General features: G+C 30.6%; 2 protein-coding genes across 3 annotated transcripts; one reads left to right on the forward strand and one right to left on the reverse strand.

Moving 5' to 3' along the window:
- The first annotated feature begins 3,248 nt into the window (after positions 1–3,248).
- On the forward strand, positions 3,249–15,186 carry Sap-r (prosaposin). 2 transcript variants are annotated; one of them, XM_089229941.1, is made up of 18 exons: positions 3,249–3,750; positions 3,880–3,982; positions 6,750–6,897; positions 7,106–7,312; positions 7,368–7,487; positions 7,598–7,762; positions 7,826–8,047; positions 8,115–8,252; positions 8,330–8,540; positions 8,652–8,884; positions 8,960–9,100; positions 11,485–11,683; positions 11,772–11,953; positions 12,026–12,197; positions 12,321–12,529; positions 14,515–14,632; positions 14,697–14,791; positions 14,850–15,186. In XM_089229941.1, exons 1-18 carry the CDS (start codon positions 3,672–3,674, stop codon positions 15,003–15,005), a joined length of 2,898 nt encoding a protein of 965 aa, XP_089086067.1. In that variant the 5' UTR covers positions 3,249–3,671; the 3' UTR covers positions 15,006–15,186. The 2 variants fall into 2 exon arrangements, with proteins under 2 accessions (XP_089086067.1, XP_089086068.1); XM_089229942.1 differs by lacking the exons at positions 14,515–14,632; positions 14,697–14,791; positions 14,850–15,186 and adding exons at positions 12,859–13,053; positions 13,393–14,338 and having other exon boundaries at positions 3,255–3,750.
- On the reverse strand, positions 15,170–18,008 carry His2Av (Histone H2A variant). Its single transcript, XM_015515073.2, has 5 exons — positions 17,807–18,008; positions 17,483–17,560; positions 15,887–16,000; positions 15,695–15,824; positions 15,170–15,635 (listed from the first exon to the last, which is right to left on the reverse strand). The coding sequence occupies exons 1-5, from the start codon at positions 17,807–17,809 to the stop codon at positions 15,574–15,576; spliced, it is 387 nt and encodes a 128-aa protein (XP_015370559.1). The 5' UTR covers positions 17,810–18,008; the 3' UTR covers positions 15,170–15,573.
- Between the last annotated feature and the right edge of the window lie 1,431 nt (positions 18,009–19,439).

The following is a 19,439-nucleotide window of genomic DNA, read 5'->3' on the forward strand; positions in this document are numbered from 1 at the left end:
CTAAGAATAAAGACTATGAATTTGTCTTTTCAAATTTTCTGCTCAAAAATAAAATTGTTACCATTTGAAAAAATAAAATAATTTTGTTACCGGTACCTACAACGCTACAACTGCCGGCTCAAAAGTTTTGAAATTGTGATGAAAAAAAAGTCAGTTAAAAATAAAAAATACATCTTATTATTATTATTTTTTTTTTTTTTGAAATTCCCTATAATATCAAATAATATTGACCTAAGAAAATCCATTAAAAACCCCATGCCTGTAGTTACAATGCATCGTGGTGTTCGATGCTTTTTTTAGCAAATTTTTATTTTTATAAATTTTAACATACCTAGGTGCAATTTCAACTTTTGACTTGGAGAGGGAGTTGAATATAATAAAAGACAAACAGATATTTATAATATAGCATTTTAAAATTGTTTGTCCTAGATTTTTTTAGGGGGGGGGACTAATCGCCCCAGGCCTCTCAATTTGCTCCTAAGCATTTTAGCGATATCTAACTATATTCAAGTTAATAATATATTATTTTAAAATTATCCCAAAATACGTTTAAAAAATTTACATCTTGAATTAAAAATTAGTAGGTAATATAATTTTTAAACGATTGTGTGAACGGTTTTAAATAAATGCAAAATGAAATAAATAATAAACCATAATTTTAAACACTTCTTTGGTGTGATGCAGAGGTGTACTCAGGAGTTTTCAATGGGGGGGGGGGGTTGATCACTGGGACTTTGTCACTTTCTTTTTAAAAATATTCTTACTTACCTAATCTTACAGTTCTTAACAGATAATGCATGCAATCGACGTATATTGCATGTTGACATATGATTTAAAATAGATATATTTTGATTATTTTTCCTTAAAAAAAATTTTTTTTAGAAAATTGCTCTTATGAGTTATATTTATATAGGAGAGAGGTGGCCACAGTGAGATACTAAAAATTACTTTTTAAATATTGTTTTTGTTTTAAGTGATAATCCTTCAACAGCGTTATTATGGTTTTATTCTAAATATTATTGAGCATTAAAAAACATATTAATAACATTCTAAAATTTAACGAAATTTCAACCCAGAGAAATTTTTTTTAAAAATTTCATAGTGTCTCACTGTGACCCAGCCTTGTACACAATTAGACACGTCACGGGGCATTATATAATATAAAACCTTTTAAATTATATTTTATTTTTTATATTTAAACTTTTCATTTCACAACATTTTATTATATATGATAAAACAATTAAAGAGAATTTTTTTAACAAATTTTAAAATAATTAATTATGTTTTTGTACAATTAAAAAAATGTAGGTATTCACTTTGTTTATTTCAATAGTTTTATGTTTAAGTTTTAAAAATTAAATAAAAATCATAACCTAATATCACTTTGTTATGATCACAATTTATTTCAACAGTCTTGTTTTAGAGTTAACTGATGTTGGGTACAGCGAGGCAACAGTATTTATTTGTCTCACTGTGTACTGTCTCACTGTATACCGATCTATTATTTTGCAGATTTTTTATTATTCTCGTATGAATATTTATGATAAACAATTGCGCATATAAATAAATTGTGCACAAGAAAAATTTAATTTATACATACCTTAAAATATGTAACTTTGAATAAAATTCGATACCAAAATTGAAAAAAACGAAGCTCACATTTTTTGATTTTGATAACAATATAAAAAAAAAAATAACAATATTATGATAAGATGATAGTATCATTTTTGACCTGAACTTACTAATAGCACGGATATAGCTACTAGTATCTATATCCGTGACTAATAGTTATAACCATTATGTTTATTATGATTTTATGAATCTTCTGGATTCTCCATCTGATGGTTAAATATTAAATTAGTCGACTTATATTTAATGGATCACTGTGCCCCATGTCTCACCGTGGCCACCTCTCCCCTAAGCACGAACACACAAGACTACATAGGTTAGTGTGGTCATGGGGGAGGTTCAAACCCCACGACCCCCCCTTGAGTACGCCCCTGGTGTGATGCAATCGTAGCACATCGGAATACATTTTTTTTCATTAAGTACGTTAAATATGTTGATGTATTGCATTTGTAGCGAGATGACAGACACAATTTTGCGTTGCAGTTTGGAATACCACGAATATTGGTAAGTTTCACAAGCATTTCATAGGTATAAACCTACCTTGTTTCTATTTTCCAACTTATAAAATACTTCTACTTCATCCTAACTATAATGAAAAACATTAATTTTAAATTCATAAAATGTGTAACTACATATTCGACTAAAATACCGAAATGGCATAGGTACTCGTCTATCAAAATATTGTAAATTTCGTTTTTGTTGACGCGGACTGATCGAACTAGTTTGAGAATTTGAGATTATTCTTTTGTCAGTTCTTGTATGGCTGTATGGTTGTAACTTGTAGATGTATAACGACAACGATGACGGTTGTAAAATTTTCTTTTTTATTATCAAGGCATTACAATGAGTAGGTAAGTGTACGGTGTACGATTGCCTATATTGGTACTGGTATAACTAGCTGCCAACGTATACAAATATGTGACTTCCGAGTTAAAACCACAATCAGTACCTACTGATTTTAGTTCATTATTTTAATTGTAATTGCGCAACATCGTTGCGATTCTGTTTCAAAGAAACATGCCCGAAAACGCTTAAGCCATAAAGCAATGTGTAGGTAAGTCCGGAGGTCGCGTCCAAGAGTCAGGGCAGTCCTGAAAAGCGCCATAATTTCAAGATATAATTGATATTGTTCGAAAATCGATAAATGCGTCGATACATTGTCACGAAGGTGTTATATTTTGATCAGCTGGTTTGTAAGCGCACGAAATTAAAAACAATAATTTATATTTATGTATATGCATTATAATTTTTATAATTAGTTTTATATCCATGTACTTGTGACGTGACAATACTACAATAATAAACGCGATTGGACGTAGGTTACTAGTTGCAGCTGATGATTAATATATATATATATATATATTCTATAACAATAATAATATGTGCATCGCACAATATTCGCACACGCTTTGTCACAACATAGTATAGCTGCTCTATAGCTACCTCACTCGGGCGCTACCGCAACCGCTCCCCTCCCATCACTCCTACCGCTCCGCACACCCATCCGATCGTTAGTGCCGCCGCGGACAACAACGTTGCTATTATCAATTCCCCCCCCCCTCGCGTCAATCAGCCGCGCAGTACAACAACAGAGGCCGTCGCGATCGTCGTATCGTATCGCCTGTTTTTCTCTCTACTTCCCGAACCCATCGCGAACAAAAACGTTTTCGTGTTTTATTATCGTCCCGTCGTGTTTTCGTAATCCGACTACACAATAACATATTATTATTACCTAATTATACGTCTCAGTGTCTCACAGTCTTATACGCTGCGGTGACTCGTTCGCGGTCGTCTGCTGTCCGACCTTTGTGACTGTTGTGAACCACTTACTTAAGTACCATCATTGTTGCCGACGTCGTCCACACGTATCTACGTGCCTTCCATTCCAGTGTCGTCCGACGCGTCTCACGTTGTCTGCTCCTCGATGAACAACGTCCGATCCACATAATATCGTATCGGGTATATTATTATATTATTTCAGTGCGACATAATCTCAACATATAAACGTCGTAATAATATCGTCGTCGAAAAGAACCCTGACGATGACCGCTGCAGCGGGTGGTGTGCGTCTTGGCTGGCCGCTGGCCTTTTTCGGCCTCGTCGCGGCACTGCTGTCCTCCTGTAAGTATTGCACTACGATCAGGCGCCTGTAACGTTGTATGATATTGTAATATTACAAGTTATAACCGTGGCGTGCTATGTGTTCAGCTGCCCCTAGCTAACATTAACGTTTCATCTTTTCGTGCCCAGGTGCCTTGGCTGATGTTGAGACCGTCATCGTCCAAAGACATGTCCAAATGCTCGGTTTGCAAGAATGCACTTATGGTCCATTGTTTTGGTGCCAAAACATTACGTGAGTAAAAGTTTCCATAGTTAACACAAACACCTACTGTAGAGGACATAATGGTTGGCATATATTGTATTTACTCTCCCGGGTATATTTGGCTACGTCACTGAATCATTTATTGTTTTTATGTAACAGTTTATTGGTTATGATTACACTTATTATAGGTTTGGATTATCAATAATACAATATTCATAACAAGTATTTCCCTTTATTATAATAGTGTACATAAATGTGTGCAAGATAAACATAATGCTTGTACAATATTTCAAAATAATATTTGATAGCTTGGTACTGTTTTCGTGCTTGTAATTGTTGACAATATCAATTTTAATATGACCAAAATTCAATAGTAATTTATTTAGTACTTGTTTACTTTTAGGTAATTCACAAAATTTTTTTATAAACAAGAAAGTTATTCATTTGATAATTTAGTATAAATAATTGTAGTTTTCAATCTTGGGTGTACAATCATAGAATACATTTAATTACTTGATTACTGATTAGGTACCTTTATAATGTATGATTGATTTAAAATGAATATAGTATTATTAGGTATGTGTTTTTTTATAGTCAATATATTTTTATAAACCAATTATCATTTATCAGTTTTGAATTTATGATATCAAGTACCTTTAGATTAAGTGTCATTAATAATAATGATTTATGGAATGTATGCATTATCGGATGATATATTATATTTAACCAACGCTTATTTTACTTAATGGTTATTAAAAAAGAAATTATATATAAATGCATTCTTATCAATAAAATGTGCTATGCAAAAATTTACAATTCCAATTATACTTATTTATTATTTCAATTGCATAAAAGTGCTATTAGTATGAGAAAACTGGATAACCCTGAAAAACAGGAAACTATACCATTCACTATACAGTATATTCCTACTGATAAGCCATTTATAACTAAGTCATCCTCACGTTACATGTCTTACTATAATAAATTGTATTCAGTTGCTTTAATAATATTTTTACATGCTTGGATATTAGATGGTATTTGTTAAATTTTCTATAAAATTAGTTCAATTTGGTTGTTAACTAAAGAACAATGAACTATATTGCTACAGCATAGAATTACACTATTATATTGTCTTTTTTCTCAAACTATTTTAGAAATGCTTCAGGAACAAAATATTACCACATCTATATTATAATTTAATAATTTAATCTAAATTGCTTATTAAAAAAAAATAACTTATAAAGTTATAACTGCCTGATTCAAATTAATTTGTTTACAACAGAATGATTTCTTAATTTCTATTTTACTGTTGATAGTAAATTAAGTATTCGATTAATTATTAAGAAATATTTATCTCACATTTATTTTATATATATATATATATATATATATATTATGATAGTTTTTAACACTTGTTCATTTCTAACCCACAGATCTAAACTTAAGATTAATTGTTGACATCAAGCCAACCATAAATTGGTATAAAGAGTATCTACTATTACCTAATAATTGTATTAATACAAAATGTAAAATTATTGGTTGGTATTGTATTATATTATTGCAATCGAAATGTGCCTGTACTATTTGTTCATCTGTTTTTATTTAAACATGTTGTCGTCAATTCAAATAATAATACATTATGCGATCCTTAATTTCATTTTATTTAACAATAATTAGTTTCTCATCACAAATTTCATATATTTATAAATTATGAATATCTTGCGTAGTTGCATCTAATGCAAGGAAAAAATTACTATTAAATAAAAAATTAAGTATGTTTTATTGACATAGTTATAAAATGTTGTTATACAACAATTTCTTTGTAAATTAATTAATTTAATATCAAATTTAAACTTAGACCTAGAAATTGTAATTGTTATAATATTTTATACAAAAATGTACCTCTCTCACCTATTCAATATGTTTATCTATATCTACATTTACATAATATAGACTGCCAAAAAACCTAGGCATCTCATATTCATATCAAATATCTTGTTCTGAATAATCAATTATTAATAGAACATATAGGTATAACATTTTTCTCTATTGGAATATTTCTACTTAACTGGCCATCCAATTTTTTAAGACTCGTGTAGTTATTATGTGGCCTCATATGCTTTGGCCAGTTTTGAGAGAGATATTGAGAATTAAATGGAAAAAATATGCACGGTACGGGATTTGAACCTGCGACTTATGCGCTGAACTGACGGCTGTTTAACAATGAGCCACCTTGATCTTATCATTTAAACTTCGATATTCTCTCACTTAGGCCAGAGTGGCAATATGTTCGGTTGAGAGAAGTGTAGACGGTTACTATTGTGCTTGTACTTTAGTAGTTGCTGGATGTGTACCGTACTACCGTGTCAGTTAGGTATACAGTGAAACCTCTATTAATATTTTATAAACATATATTTTCTCAATAGTGGATATATTTTAGTTACTCAGGGCTGTCCACTATAATATATAGAGATCTCACTGTACTTAAAACAATGATAAATTCAGAATTTGGTAGTCAAACTGAGTTTCAATGTTTCAGAGATATTATGATGTTATATAGATATTAAATAACCGTATTAATCAATGACAACTTTTTTTTAAAAATAAATATTTATATTTACTTTGCTTACAAATATTCATCTAACATTTCCAAGAGAAGTTAAATAATTGCTGTTTGAATTAGAATATTGAAATAATTTTTGGTGTATAATGATTGATTAAATATATAAACTGGAGTAATCAAAATTGTAATAATTCTTTTCAATTGACAACAAGTCTTGATAATTTTTTTTTTTAGTAATGCTGCTGGTTGTAATGCTGTCCAACATTGCATTCAAACAACTTGGGTTACACAGACATATCCAGAAGATAATGATGATATTTGTACTATTTGTAAAAATATGGTGAAAGAAGCTCGTGACACACTCACCAGTAATGTTACATTGGTTAGTTATTAATGTAATATGTTAAATATATCTACTACATTTTTGTTTACATATTTATGAGCTTAAATTAAATAACAAAAGTAACAAAAAAAGTATACAATAGTAGTTGTATTTATACTGAACAAAAAATATATGACTTAATAAAAAATTCTAGTTGTATGTAAAATAAATAATTACAGTTACAATAATTAAATGATTGAAATTTTAGGAAGAATTGAAAGAAGTCTTTGATGGATCTTGTAATTTATTGCCATTGAAAATGATTAAAAAAGAGTGTAAAAAATTATCGGATGATTTTATACCTGAACTTGTTGACACTTTGGCTTCACAAATGGATCCAAATGTTGTTTGCACTGTTTCCGGTTTGTGTAATAATGCACACATTGATAAGTTTCTGTTGGAAAATAAAGAAAAAGTAATTATAATTTTTTTATAACTTTTTTTATTTGTATTAATTAAATTTTATATAGGAGCAACCAGCAATTTTAAGTGAATATCATCCATGTGAAAAATGTGCTATTGTTATGAACAAAGGCGAAGAATTAGTACAGAGCATGTCTAGAGATGATATCTTGAATAGATTCTTAATGGTTAGTTTAGTAATAATTAATGAATATGTATTCAGCATTTTATCAATGTTATTTAACAAGAAAAATTTGTTTTTATTTTATGAATATTTATATGTTTAATTTTTTGTTAGATGTGTGGAGAATTGAGCAGTTATTCTGATGTATGCAGTAGTGTTATATTAACATATCACAATGAAATATACAATGCTGTTAAAAATGGTTTTAATAAACGTAATGTATGTATGTTGAGTGGCATGTGTTCAGAAGCATTCCATCCTCATGCTGATGGTTATAAAGTAAGAATTTAGTTACCGATTTAAAAAAAATAAATATTTTGCTATTAATACATCTATTTACAGAAATCAACAAATGCTTTGATGGGTGTTGAAATTAGTAATGCTGGTGAGCGAGGTAGAATTCAGATCCAAAAATCTATTGAAGTCAGTGATGAATTGACTTGTGAATTTTGTGAAACTTTGGTCAAACATTTAAGAGATATTTTGGTCGCTAATACAACCGAAGAACAATTCTCAGACGTACTTAAAGGTCTTTGCAAACAAACTGGAAGTTTCTCAACTGAGGTATTGTACAGATATATATTTATGTTTTGTATGTAATTTTTGTATTTAATATTATTATTTGTTTCAGTGTTTGGCAATAGTTGATGAAAATTATACGCGTTTCTATAAGTTCCTTGTTAGCGAATTGAACGGAAAAGTTCTTTGTACAATTGTTGGTATTTGCCCCAAATCTCTTAACTCTCGTTATGATCTCAACTATATTATAGTAAGTTAATAACTAATTTTATCAATGAAAATCATATTTTTGACTGATGATTGTATTTGTTGTATTCCTTTGTTTAGCCAATGTATCCCCTTGTTCCAATTGATGTTTTACAAACCCAGAAGGCCACTAAAATTGAAGAAAATAATTCATTTACTGCTAAAAAAGAACAGACTGAACATAAGCCTACACTTGTTGTAGTCGATGAACAGCCTCCTAAAGTGCAAAATATTAATGTCTTTAAAAAATCTCCAGTTATTGATGTGTTCTATAAGGAAATGCATTTTGTTGGTAAGATTGTATAAATTATAATTGTGTTAACATATTTTGTATTTTATATTTATCAAATAAAACATGAAATATGTGTAATTACTAATTTTACCAAATTAAATTTTTATATAGTCAATGATGTCAGTATGCCTACTGATAAAACTACATGTTTCTTGTGCCAATCAATTTTAAATTATGTTCAACAAGTAGTAACTGATCCAAAATCTGAAGTGGAAATCCGTACAGCATTAGAAAAGTCTTGTTTGGTTGTCCCATCATCATTTGAACAACAATGTAAACAGTTTGTCGACCAATATGGTGATGCCTTTATTTCACTTGTAGCTCAAGAAGTTGATCCATCAATTGTGAGTGTTCAACTATAGTTCCTCTTGTTCTAAGCATGACAATTAATTAATTAATTTTTTTACTTTATTGATAAGATCTGTCCAGAATTGAAATTATGTCCAGTTATAGACTTGTCTTTAACTTCAAACAAAGATAGTGAAAGTTCAAATAATTGTCCTATGTGTGTTATTTTTATGTCAGCTTTAGAATCTGAAATTTCTAATAAAGACACAGAAGTAAGTGAACAAAGTACAATATAATTGTTATTGAGTAGTAAATATTTTTAACACGTTGACTGCCATGCAGCCGCCGGCGGCCTCAAGAATATTTATCATGGGTACGCCAAAGAAATTTTTCAGTGTCATTATAAATTTGTATTTGTATATAAACTATTGAATTTGAAAAAAAAAATTAAAAATACAAAAAAAAAAGTTAAGATTATGTTTATTACATAAACAAAATTGTAATTATTCCCACTACACCACAGCATATTTCAAGATCATTATTGTATTTTTTTTTATTTTAGAACCATCAGCTTAAACTATTACAGTTCGACAATTACATAGTACTTAAATTGACATTAACAATCATTATTGTAGCGCCATGGAAAAGTTAATAATATAAATCCAAATTAATTTACTGCAGCCCGCTGCTGTATGGCCTCTTACAAATGATATGGTGCGGCAGCCGGCGGTCTAAAAATTATCGATCCCTAATTATTATTATACAGACGCCGGCAACCGCATGGCAGTCAACGTGTTAATAGGTGGACCAATACCAGTTAACTACCTCTATGTCTATTGTCTAGCCGCCCAACCACTGTGACCAATTTACATACATGAATTAACAAAATACAATCATATATTATTTTGGATTATAGTCTAATTAGTATATAGTATATGATCTAAGCATATAAAAATTAATTATATGTTATTTTAAATGTTGGAATTCATATTAAGTTGTAACTATAGTTAAAAAATTTTAAAAAAGTAGACAATTGCATACTGCTCTGCTGTACAATAGTTGTCAAACATTTCATTAAAATATATGTGTTCTGAGTAGAGGCTTCGAGCATACTAATATTAAAATTAAATTATTAAAATAATATTTATTAAAATTGAAGATATCTCATTTTCAAAAGTAGAGTTACAAAAATAAATTGAATAGAATATTTTATTAACATTTTTTATGTTAACTAAAAAAAAATTTTTTATTCATTTTTGACTAAAAAATAATTAGAAAGTGTTTGAGATTTCAATAAATTTTGTCAAAATTTGAACTCAAAATGCATTAAAAAAATAACCAAGCCAATATATCTTTAATATTTTTGAATTCCCATCTAAGAAACTTATTAATTAAGAATAATTTAAAACAAATTTATAAAAATTGAAAAATATCTCAAGACTTAAAAAAAAAATACGGAACGTTCAAAAATAATATAAATTATCTCGGTTATTTGTTTTGCTTAAAAATAACCATTTTTTTTTCGATTTCGTTGCTTTCTAAAGCTACTGAAAATAATATACACTAAATACAATCATCTATCATCAAATATGGCGATGTCACAAGTCAAAACATTTTTTTTACTCTAAATATTGATGACAGAAATAAAAAACACTTCATTATAGATTATAATATATAAATACAATACATTCATTTGTTACGCTAAAAATTTAAAATAACTAGTCCATCATATAAAGTATGGTTATTATATTTACGCTTTTGATATTTATAAATACATTACTAATAGTTAAATCCTTCATTACACTTTTAAGCTTTTTAGCCGAAAAAATCAATTTTCACCTATCTAAATTTGAATAAAACTTAAAAATTATATTACTTAAGGGGATCTAATGCCTATCGTTTTTAAGGAGCTGAATATAGGATATTTGAAGGCAATTAACATAGTATGTGCGTGCTTGGCGTGTATTAGTGTGAGTGCCTCCGCTCACTCACATAACTACTACAGACCACTGAATAATGATATTTGTTATCTTTGGTTATGACGGCCGCACACGCAATCACATGTCAATTACATACCATTTCGCGCTAGATGAACATAATTTATTATTATTTTTTTTTTTGTCTAAAAGTATCAATCAACAACTGCCATATAATTCTCAAAAAAAATATATGTTGTATAAACAAAAGTGAAAAAGTGGGGGTTCTTATATGGTAAATAGAAGTTTGTATTAATTGTATTGCTATCTTGTAACAAAATCTTAAGTATTCAAAAATATGATCTTCAAATGTATTTAAAAATTCCAAAAATCATAGTAAGAATTTATGAAAATGAATGTATAATTTAAGGGAGTGCCTACTTAAAAAATCACCTTTATAGTTTAATTATTGTATTCTGTTTATTCATTAATTTAAGTTACTGACACTGGTCGGCTGTTTTATATCTCAGCTTATCATGATTGGGCATCTAGACACAGTAAGGAAGTACACTTAGGGCTGTTCTTACAATGTCCGGTTAAGTGTCGGTTAAGACTAACCGGTAGAATTCTATCGGTTAACTCATGATAAATTCTTCCGGTTAGTGTTATCAGGCACTAACCGAGCATTGTAAGAATGGCCCTTAATAAAATAAATAATTAATTATAATTATAAAACTCAGGAAGTGATTAAAAAAAAATTGGAAAAGTTATGTACCAAACTGCCATCAAAATGGAAAGGAGAATGCACAGTTTTTGTTTCAACTCAACTACAAAGTATACTTGACATGTTAGTTGCTCAAGTTAAACCTGAAGAAATTTGCGTTTTATTGGAAATTTGCAAACCAAAGACTATATCTGAAAGTGCTGAAAATGACTTAGGTAAGCAAATTAAATGTTAATTTATTATTTAAATAAATTTGTAGATAATAGATTTAATTATTGTATATTTGAATTTTTATCTTTTTAGAAACAAATATGATCGCTACAGCTGGACAAGTTACCATAGTGTTTCCTGGATACAATATGGGACAATTATTGGCCAATAATTACAAAATGTTGGAAGAACCAAAAGTACCAACTCCATTTTGCCTAGTATGCACGGTTGTAATGAAATATTTGAATAGTGTTATCAAAGACAAATCGAATGAAGTAAGAATTGTCGTAGAGATTTATTTGTATGGTTGTATGGAAGTTGTTAAAATAATATAAATTAATTTTTAGGAGGAAATACAACATGTTTTAGAATCAGTATGTAGCGTATTACCCAATGTTGAAGAAAATGAATGTCAATCTTTTATTGACTCTAACTATAATAAAATCATCAACTTCATTAAAATCGGATCTGATCCGGGTATTGCGTGTATGGCATTAATGGTGTGCGATAATGAGAAAAGTAAATTATTACAACTAATAATGTTATAATACGCATGAATAAATAAATAACAATCAATAATTATTATTTTTATGGAAGGATAAGTATATTTTATTAATATATTAATGTGTTTTATTTATATAGTTGATGGCAAACAAACTATTGAATTGCCTAAAAATAATGTACATTTAACTACAACAAAACCCATGGAATTGGATAGTTCTGAGAGTTGTACTGCGTGCGAAGCATTTATCACAGTATTTGAAGATCGTTTAACCAATGATTCTGTAAGCGTTGATTACTTGGATTTAGCCGAGCTGTGCAATGAAGTTGAAATTGTTCACAAGGACCAGGTAAATACAACAACTAAATTGGTATTCTTGAATCATAGTTTGCAAGTTATGTGTAATTTTTATTGAAAATTGTAGTTAGTTAGATGACATCTAGACCCAAGAAATAATATTTATTTTTAAGCCCCATCACTTTTGACAAACTGTTAAAACATCTTTTCTCCTCTTTGAACCTTTCATCAAATTAAAATAGGCTTAAATCGAAAATAATTAAATAACTAATATCACTATAACATTGAAAAATTGTATTTGTGCGTGAACGTCTTAAGTTAAAACCATTTTATAAAAGCGAACTCTAAAATTATAAATTCACATTAATAAATATTATGCAGTGTATGGAGATGATAGAGTCATACGCTCAATCTTTCAAAAATCTCTTGAACCATTTTCCTACATGGATGATGTGCGAAAAAGTGGCACTGTGCGATAAAAATAAAAGTGTTGCAGTCAACCAATTAAGTAACTCCAGATGTTTAGAAGGCTCAGAGTATTGGTGTAAATCATGGGATAACGCCAAAGATTGCAAGGTAATTATAAAATTAAATATTTTTTGACAATATTAGTTAATGCAATGTTCCCTTTGTTGTGAAGCCCATGACTTGACAAATGAGTTGTATTGGTTTAAACTTGTCGTTTTTGTTTCCAAACAAATATAACTTATTTAGAGGAAATAACAACAATGCCATTTTAACAACTTGCTTTATTGTTTTTATTTTTTTTTTTTAATGTTTACATAAAGTAATTATCTTAAAAAAAATTTTACATTCTATAAAATATTAACAGATTTAATTGTTATAACATTTTGAATGCATAAATTTACAAGAATCAAAGAATTTCATTGTCTTATAAATGTATGCTTTTTTCAGGCTGAATTGTTATGCAAACGCTCTTCATGGAACGTAAAATTTATCGAAGATTAAAGTGATATTCAATATTAGATTAAAATCAATGTACACTCATGTTATGTGAACGCAAAATCAATATTGTAACTAATTATGACTTATAATGTTGATAGTCTAGACTTAACAATTATTATTACCTATAAATATTCCTTTTTATGTTAATAGATGGTTTTTTAATATATGCTAAGGTTAAAACCGTGATAAAATATTATGTTTTAAATTTTAGTTAAACTATTAATATACATATTTTCATTATATATTGTTTTTTTTTTCTTTAAAAAATATTTTGGATTAACTAATTTATAAAGTAATATATATATATATATTTTTGTACTTACTATACATATAACATTCAGAAAAAAATTGCCTATACAAAGCATGAACTTAAAAACAATTATTTTTCTAAATGTATTTATTTTTTTCTCTATTGGTGTTTATATATTTAAAATTTGTATTGCAATTGAATAATTTAATTTCAGCATGTCTAGAAAACATGAAAATATTTGTAATAAAATATAATATGCTTTGAAACTATAGAACAGTTTAAATTTCGTAATGTCATAAAAATGGTTTTTGTATGATCAGATGATTGTTACAATCTCTTATCATTTTGTTAAGTGACTAAATATAAATTTACTGAATGGTTTATAGTTATCTGTAAGTCTGTTAGATGAATACGAAGCAGGATAATGTACGTCAATAAAAATATAACTTACCTTAGTCTTAACAATTCAGTTTTGTTGGCCAACTTAATCATATGTAAAATTATTCTATGTTGCCATTGTCTTTACTGTTCGATATGTAATACTACACAACTTAATTGTAGATTATATGTATTACAGTGGATGTAATGTAGAGTTAACATAATAAGCATATAATTTATCTAATAAACAATGTTGGTATAATGAAATGTTCTGAAGTTGTTTTTATTATGAACAAGCAATATTGCTCCATTAATCTATGATTATTATTATTATTAATTAATTAAATTAAATATTCCTTGGGTCGCCAGTCATCACGCAAATTCATAATATGCTACTTTACTATACTAGTTGATGGTCTCATATTTGAAACATTTTTTTTAAGGTCAATGACTTGCTGAATCTCATCAGGTATGGTTGTAAGATAAAATTTGTCGACAACAATGATTGGCTCATTCGAGTTTTAATAGAAAACTTGCGAACCACATGCAGTAAACCGTGTGGTAAGGATTTTAGAAATTTAAACGAAACCCCAACAGTTCCTTTTAAGAGGTTTTTTAATTTCAGTGGAAAAAAAGTATGGGAAATTCCATCCCAAGTGCACAATCTGCAAGGACATAATTCGCGACATCAAGCATAAAATTGAAACTTCTCCGATGGAAGTAAGAACAAACACGAATATATTAAAAATTGTTTTTATTAATTTAATTTTTTCTGCAGAAAGATATTCAATACAGATTAGAATCATTATGTGACGTTTTGCCAATTAAGGACAAGTGTGTTAACTTTGTGGAAAAATACACCGAAAAACTTCTCAACACTTTTATAGATGACATAAATGAACAAAGTGTGTGTGTTGAAATTGGATATTGCTAATGATAACCAATTGATAGAAATCAAATTATATGAATAAACCCTATGCTGATAATTAACGTTAAGGACTGATAATTACTCAATTTAGTCATTTATATTATACTTTCATTTTATTATAAACCTTTGTAAATATAGTAACTATGGTAAGAAATAAACGCCAACACGGATTAATTATAAAAAGAAATGCATATATTTTTTTATCATAAGTGAATAATACAACAAAATATTGTACATTCTAAATTTTAAATAATCGAAGAAATTTTCGATTAAAAACATAATCAAAAACAATTTCCGATTTATATAACTTGAGTGAAAAAAATTATTATTACAAAAAAAAGTCGAAGTTTACTTTGTCTTAATATAATTAGTCTTTGCCGTAAGAAGTTTTATACCTCCAACACTTGCACAAAAGAGCAAATGGAATCATTTTGTAATATACGAGGTATAAAACTTAACTTATTATTGAAATAAGGCAAAGAACAAATGGTAAATGAATAAAATCAAATTACATAGCTTACGAATTACAAATAAATGTTTTACATTTAATTAGTCTTGTATGGCAGGTGGAATTTTACTGTGGTTTTTGAGATCCCTTTTTGCCAATGAGGGATTTGTGGATATGAGGAATAACACCTGCAAAACAAAAATAATATGTAGGGTGAATTTTATAACAGCGCCATAATTTAAATTACCTCCTCCTGCAATTGTAGCTCTGATAAGTGTGTCTAATTCTTCGTCTCCTCTGATGGCAAGTTGCAAATGACGTGGCGTGATACGCTTCACTTTTAAATCCTTTGACGCATTGCCAGCCAATTCGAGTACCTTTAAATAATCAATATTTTAATCCAATACTATAGATAATGTTTTATAACAACAATATTTACTTCAGCAGTCAGATATTCTAAAATAGCAGCACTGTAAACAGCAGCTGTAGCTCCAACACGTCCATGACTTGTTGTACGATTTTTTAAGTGACGATGAATTCTTCCCACTGGGAACTGTAAATAAATTACATAAATAATTGATGAATGTAATATAAAAGGGACAACTAAATGTTTATTTATGAGCTAAATTATTTAATATATGTACATAATATATCTGTGGATGTAGTCAATTTTTTTTTTTTGTTAATTAAACTAGAACTTCATTAATATTTAATTATTTTGATTCTACATTCTTAGATTAAATATGCACGTCACAAAACTTCCAGATTATTAGTGCCATACAAGTTAATTAATTGTCAGCCGCCGATGTACTTTACTTAAAACCATTTTATAAGCTACCTAAAGAATATACTAGCAGTATTATATATTGTGTATAAGTATAAATTCAAAAATTATTGATTTAATTATAGAATTATTAATGGAAAAAGCATAGATACAATCAACTTATTTTTTAGATTTATTTATAATTTAGGTATGTCTTATTAAGTATTGATAAGCAATTCAATTTAAAGTTATATTATTCAATTTACCAATCTACATAATGATATAATTAAATTGAACAAGTATAATTATAGATGTTCATTTTAACATATACATAATTCTATTAAGATATATACATTGATTTTTGATGCTCTTTTTTAAAGAGTAGAATGACCAATCAAATTTGAGAATCAAAATGAATAAAGAGTTAGTTAAAGATATTTATTATTTTTATATGACTTTAATACTTGAGGTATACAGCATACATAATATATATTACATAATTACCTAAATTATTTTTTACTTAAAAAAGTTGTTCTCGTTCATAGAATTTCATTACATAAAACTAGATGACTAAATACCTAATGATCTTCATATCTTATAAGAACCTTTACAATTATAATAGTTTACTTTTTAAGCGATAAAAACAGTCGACAGTCGTGCAGGCATAAAATTGGTTCAGAATGTTGTAAAAATAATCAAATGACTAAATCAAGGGTACATCTGACGTAGAAATTATACATATAGGAAACTACCTACCTAGGATAAACACTAAACGATATCATAAAAATGGTTGGAAAATTGATTCCAATATTATGATATAAAATTGAAAACAGTAACTAGTTTCAATATGCCAAGAAATGGATAGTTAAACGATAATCAGAACAGAGAGTATGAGTAGAGAAAAGAACAGAGCTAGCAAAAGTGGCATGCAAACATTGACACTAGAGTTGAGTAAATATAATATATAAACACACACCCAACAGTCGACCAGTGACAGTAAAAAACAAGATTGAACGTCGGTCGTCGTCAAAGACGCGCGCAAAACGATCCAGTGGGTTCATTTGTGTTCGTTTTGAGCGGGCTAAACGATAGGCGGGGTAACCGTCGATGATGGGGAGGGGGATTGAGTGGTTACCGGCGCCAACCCGCGGCGCGTCAACCACTAAACATTGCGGCCAGTACTTAGGTACGCGCGACCGTTTTTCTTGTTAACGTTTCTCAAGAGTTAATGCGAAACAATTGCAACGGCGTTGGCACGCCGTCGCGTCTTACCTGTAAACCTGCCCTGGCGGACCTGGACACAGCTTTGGCCTTTGATTTACCGGAGTCTTTACCCGCTTTACCACCGGCCTAGAGTGTGACAAGACAAAACAGAAAAAAAAAAATGTTATTAAAATATGAACACGATTCTCGAGACACGCTCGGACGTCTCGGCGGGAATTATCGATTGGGGAAAACCGACGGCAGAAATGCGCGCCAGACGGCGGCGTGCGTTTTTTGGCGCGGTAAAAAAAAACCGTAGCCGTCGGGCGGCGCGTCCACCGTGGGTCCGCGAAAATCCCGCAAACGTCCGTTGTGGGGGCATATTGTACGTACCATTTTCTCTGAGGCGGTGGAGCTCTGTTGTTACAACGGGACGGCGGTGAACGAAACTGTGACGTACCGTAGTCGTTGTGCGGCACAAATGACGCGGTTCGGTACGAGTTGTCGACGACGGTGTGCGCGTACGTACGATATGTATATGTTTTCGGCGAGTCGGGCGTGCGGATGGCAGGCGAAAAAACCGTTGAGAAAAAAAAAAAAGACGGGAAAAAACAACACCGAACGTTACACCAATCGGTCGGAGGACATGCAGTGAGCGGCGGCAACAAACAGTCGTCAATTCGACAAACACAGTGTACACACGCGCGCACCCGCACTCGCAAGAACCCGGCTGCAGCGCACGCGCAACGGCCCGCGCGGCGACCGTTACGCGCGGCAACCGTCGGTGGCCGCCATGTTTGGTGTGCACGTGACCGGCCGACGGCCAATCGCCGTTGCCGGTGCTCGGACAGCGGGTGAACCGTCGGAGGGACGACGCCGCCGCGGAAATCGATGCCGCTAACAAAAGAAATCGGCACCGAGTAGATGCGACCTGCCATCGTTGGCGGGACCGGGACGTTGTATGTTCACGCAGTCACGCCGTAAATGCCGCCATTTTTCCCTCCACTCCCCGTCGTCGTCGACGGTCGTTGAACACACGATTCATGACTGCGACTCGCGGCCTGCATGATGTCCAAACGCAATCGCAAATCGCGATGAGAACCTGCTTGAAACGAACTATTTGGACACAAAACCTCTGTAGAGTCCGAGTGAAAACGTTGTCGGTCGATTGCGGTCTGCGCCCGTTCGACCACGATTTTAAAGTTCAAACGTATCGTGAAATTTGATGATATCGTGTTATCTCCCGCTCAAAAGCGTTGTTATCGTCGACCACTGTAAACCAAAGAGGTTAACCATTACGACCACGACAGACGGTAGACATCGTCGTATAAATATAATAAAAGACGTGCTATAGGTAGTATTAGTTCACTGAATTTAGTTCAGTGTATTAGTTATTACAATTTACAACCGTCGGTTGGACTTTACTGTTGAACCCACGATTTTGTTTATCGTGTTGAACGGATTGTAAACTCGTTCCTTCAGCACAATGTACGTTAGAATAGGCCATGATGATACAATATTGTTATACATACAACCCCGGATTAATTGAGCTCCCCCCAGTCCCCCCGGGGATACCATTATACATTTTAGTAGGCCCCCTTCAACTTAAAAAATCAAAAAAGTCTCGAAAAAAATGTATTACATTTTTACGACTGTTTAATAGTTGTTTACATTTGTACAATAAAAGAAAAAAATATGACCGAGAAACGTGAGAAATGTTCTCTTTAAAATAAGCCGAACCCAACCAAATGATGAACTGTAATTTGTACCACGATTTCGAATATGATATCGAACTGATTTTTAAAATCTGAGCTGGTCAGTGGTCATACTGACACCACATCATTCGACTGACAAACCAGTAAACCATTGAGGCATTGACCACGAACGACTGAACAAATTGTTGGCGCCAAAGTTCGAACAGTATCACAACAGATACCTATAGTAAATTATTTAACCCTTGTCAGGACAGGTATAAATAGTACTTGTTACTTGCTTATATCATAGAGGTTTAATTTGATTAAAATAT

Source organism: Diuraphis noxia, unplaced genomic scaffold (assembly GCF_037042655.1).
Source record: "Diuraphis noxia isolate RWA-SAM2 unplaced genomic scaffold, SU_Dnox_SAM2 contig0005, whole genome shotgun sequence".
Classification (NCBI taxonomy): domain Eukaryota; kingdom Metazoa; phylum Arthropoda; class Insecta; order Hemiptera; family Aphididae; genus Diuraphis; species Diuraphis noxia.

What these genes read in the sequence shown, in the direction of transcription:
- Sap-r (XM_089229941.1), top strand. Translation starts at nt 3,672, where the DNA reads ATGACCGCTGCAGCGGGTGGTGTGCGTCTTGGCTGGCCGCTGGCCTTT. An exon ending in TCAAAGACAAATCGAATGAA is followed by an intron (nt 11,954 to 12,025) that starts GTAAGAATTGTC and finishes ATTAATTTTTAG; the next exon opens with GAGGAAATACAACATGTTTT. An exon ending in GGTGTGCGATAATGAGAAAA is followed by an intron (nt 12,198 to 12,320) that starts GTAAATTATTAC and finishes TTATTTATATAG; the next exon opens with TTGATGGCAAACAAACTATT.
- His2Av (XM_015515073.2), bottom strand. An exon ending in CCGCCAGGGCAGGTTTACAG is followed by an intron (nt 16,001 to 17,482) that starts GTAAGACGCGAC and finishes ATTTATTTACAG; the next exon opens with TTCCCAGTGGGAAGAATTCA. An exon ending in TAGAATATCTGACTGCTGAA is followed by an intron (nt 15,825 to 15,886) that starts GTAAATATTGTT and finishes GATTATTTAAAG; the next exon opens with GTACTCGAATTGGCTGGCAA.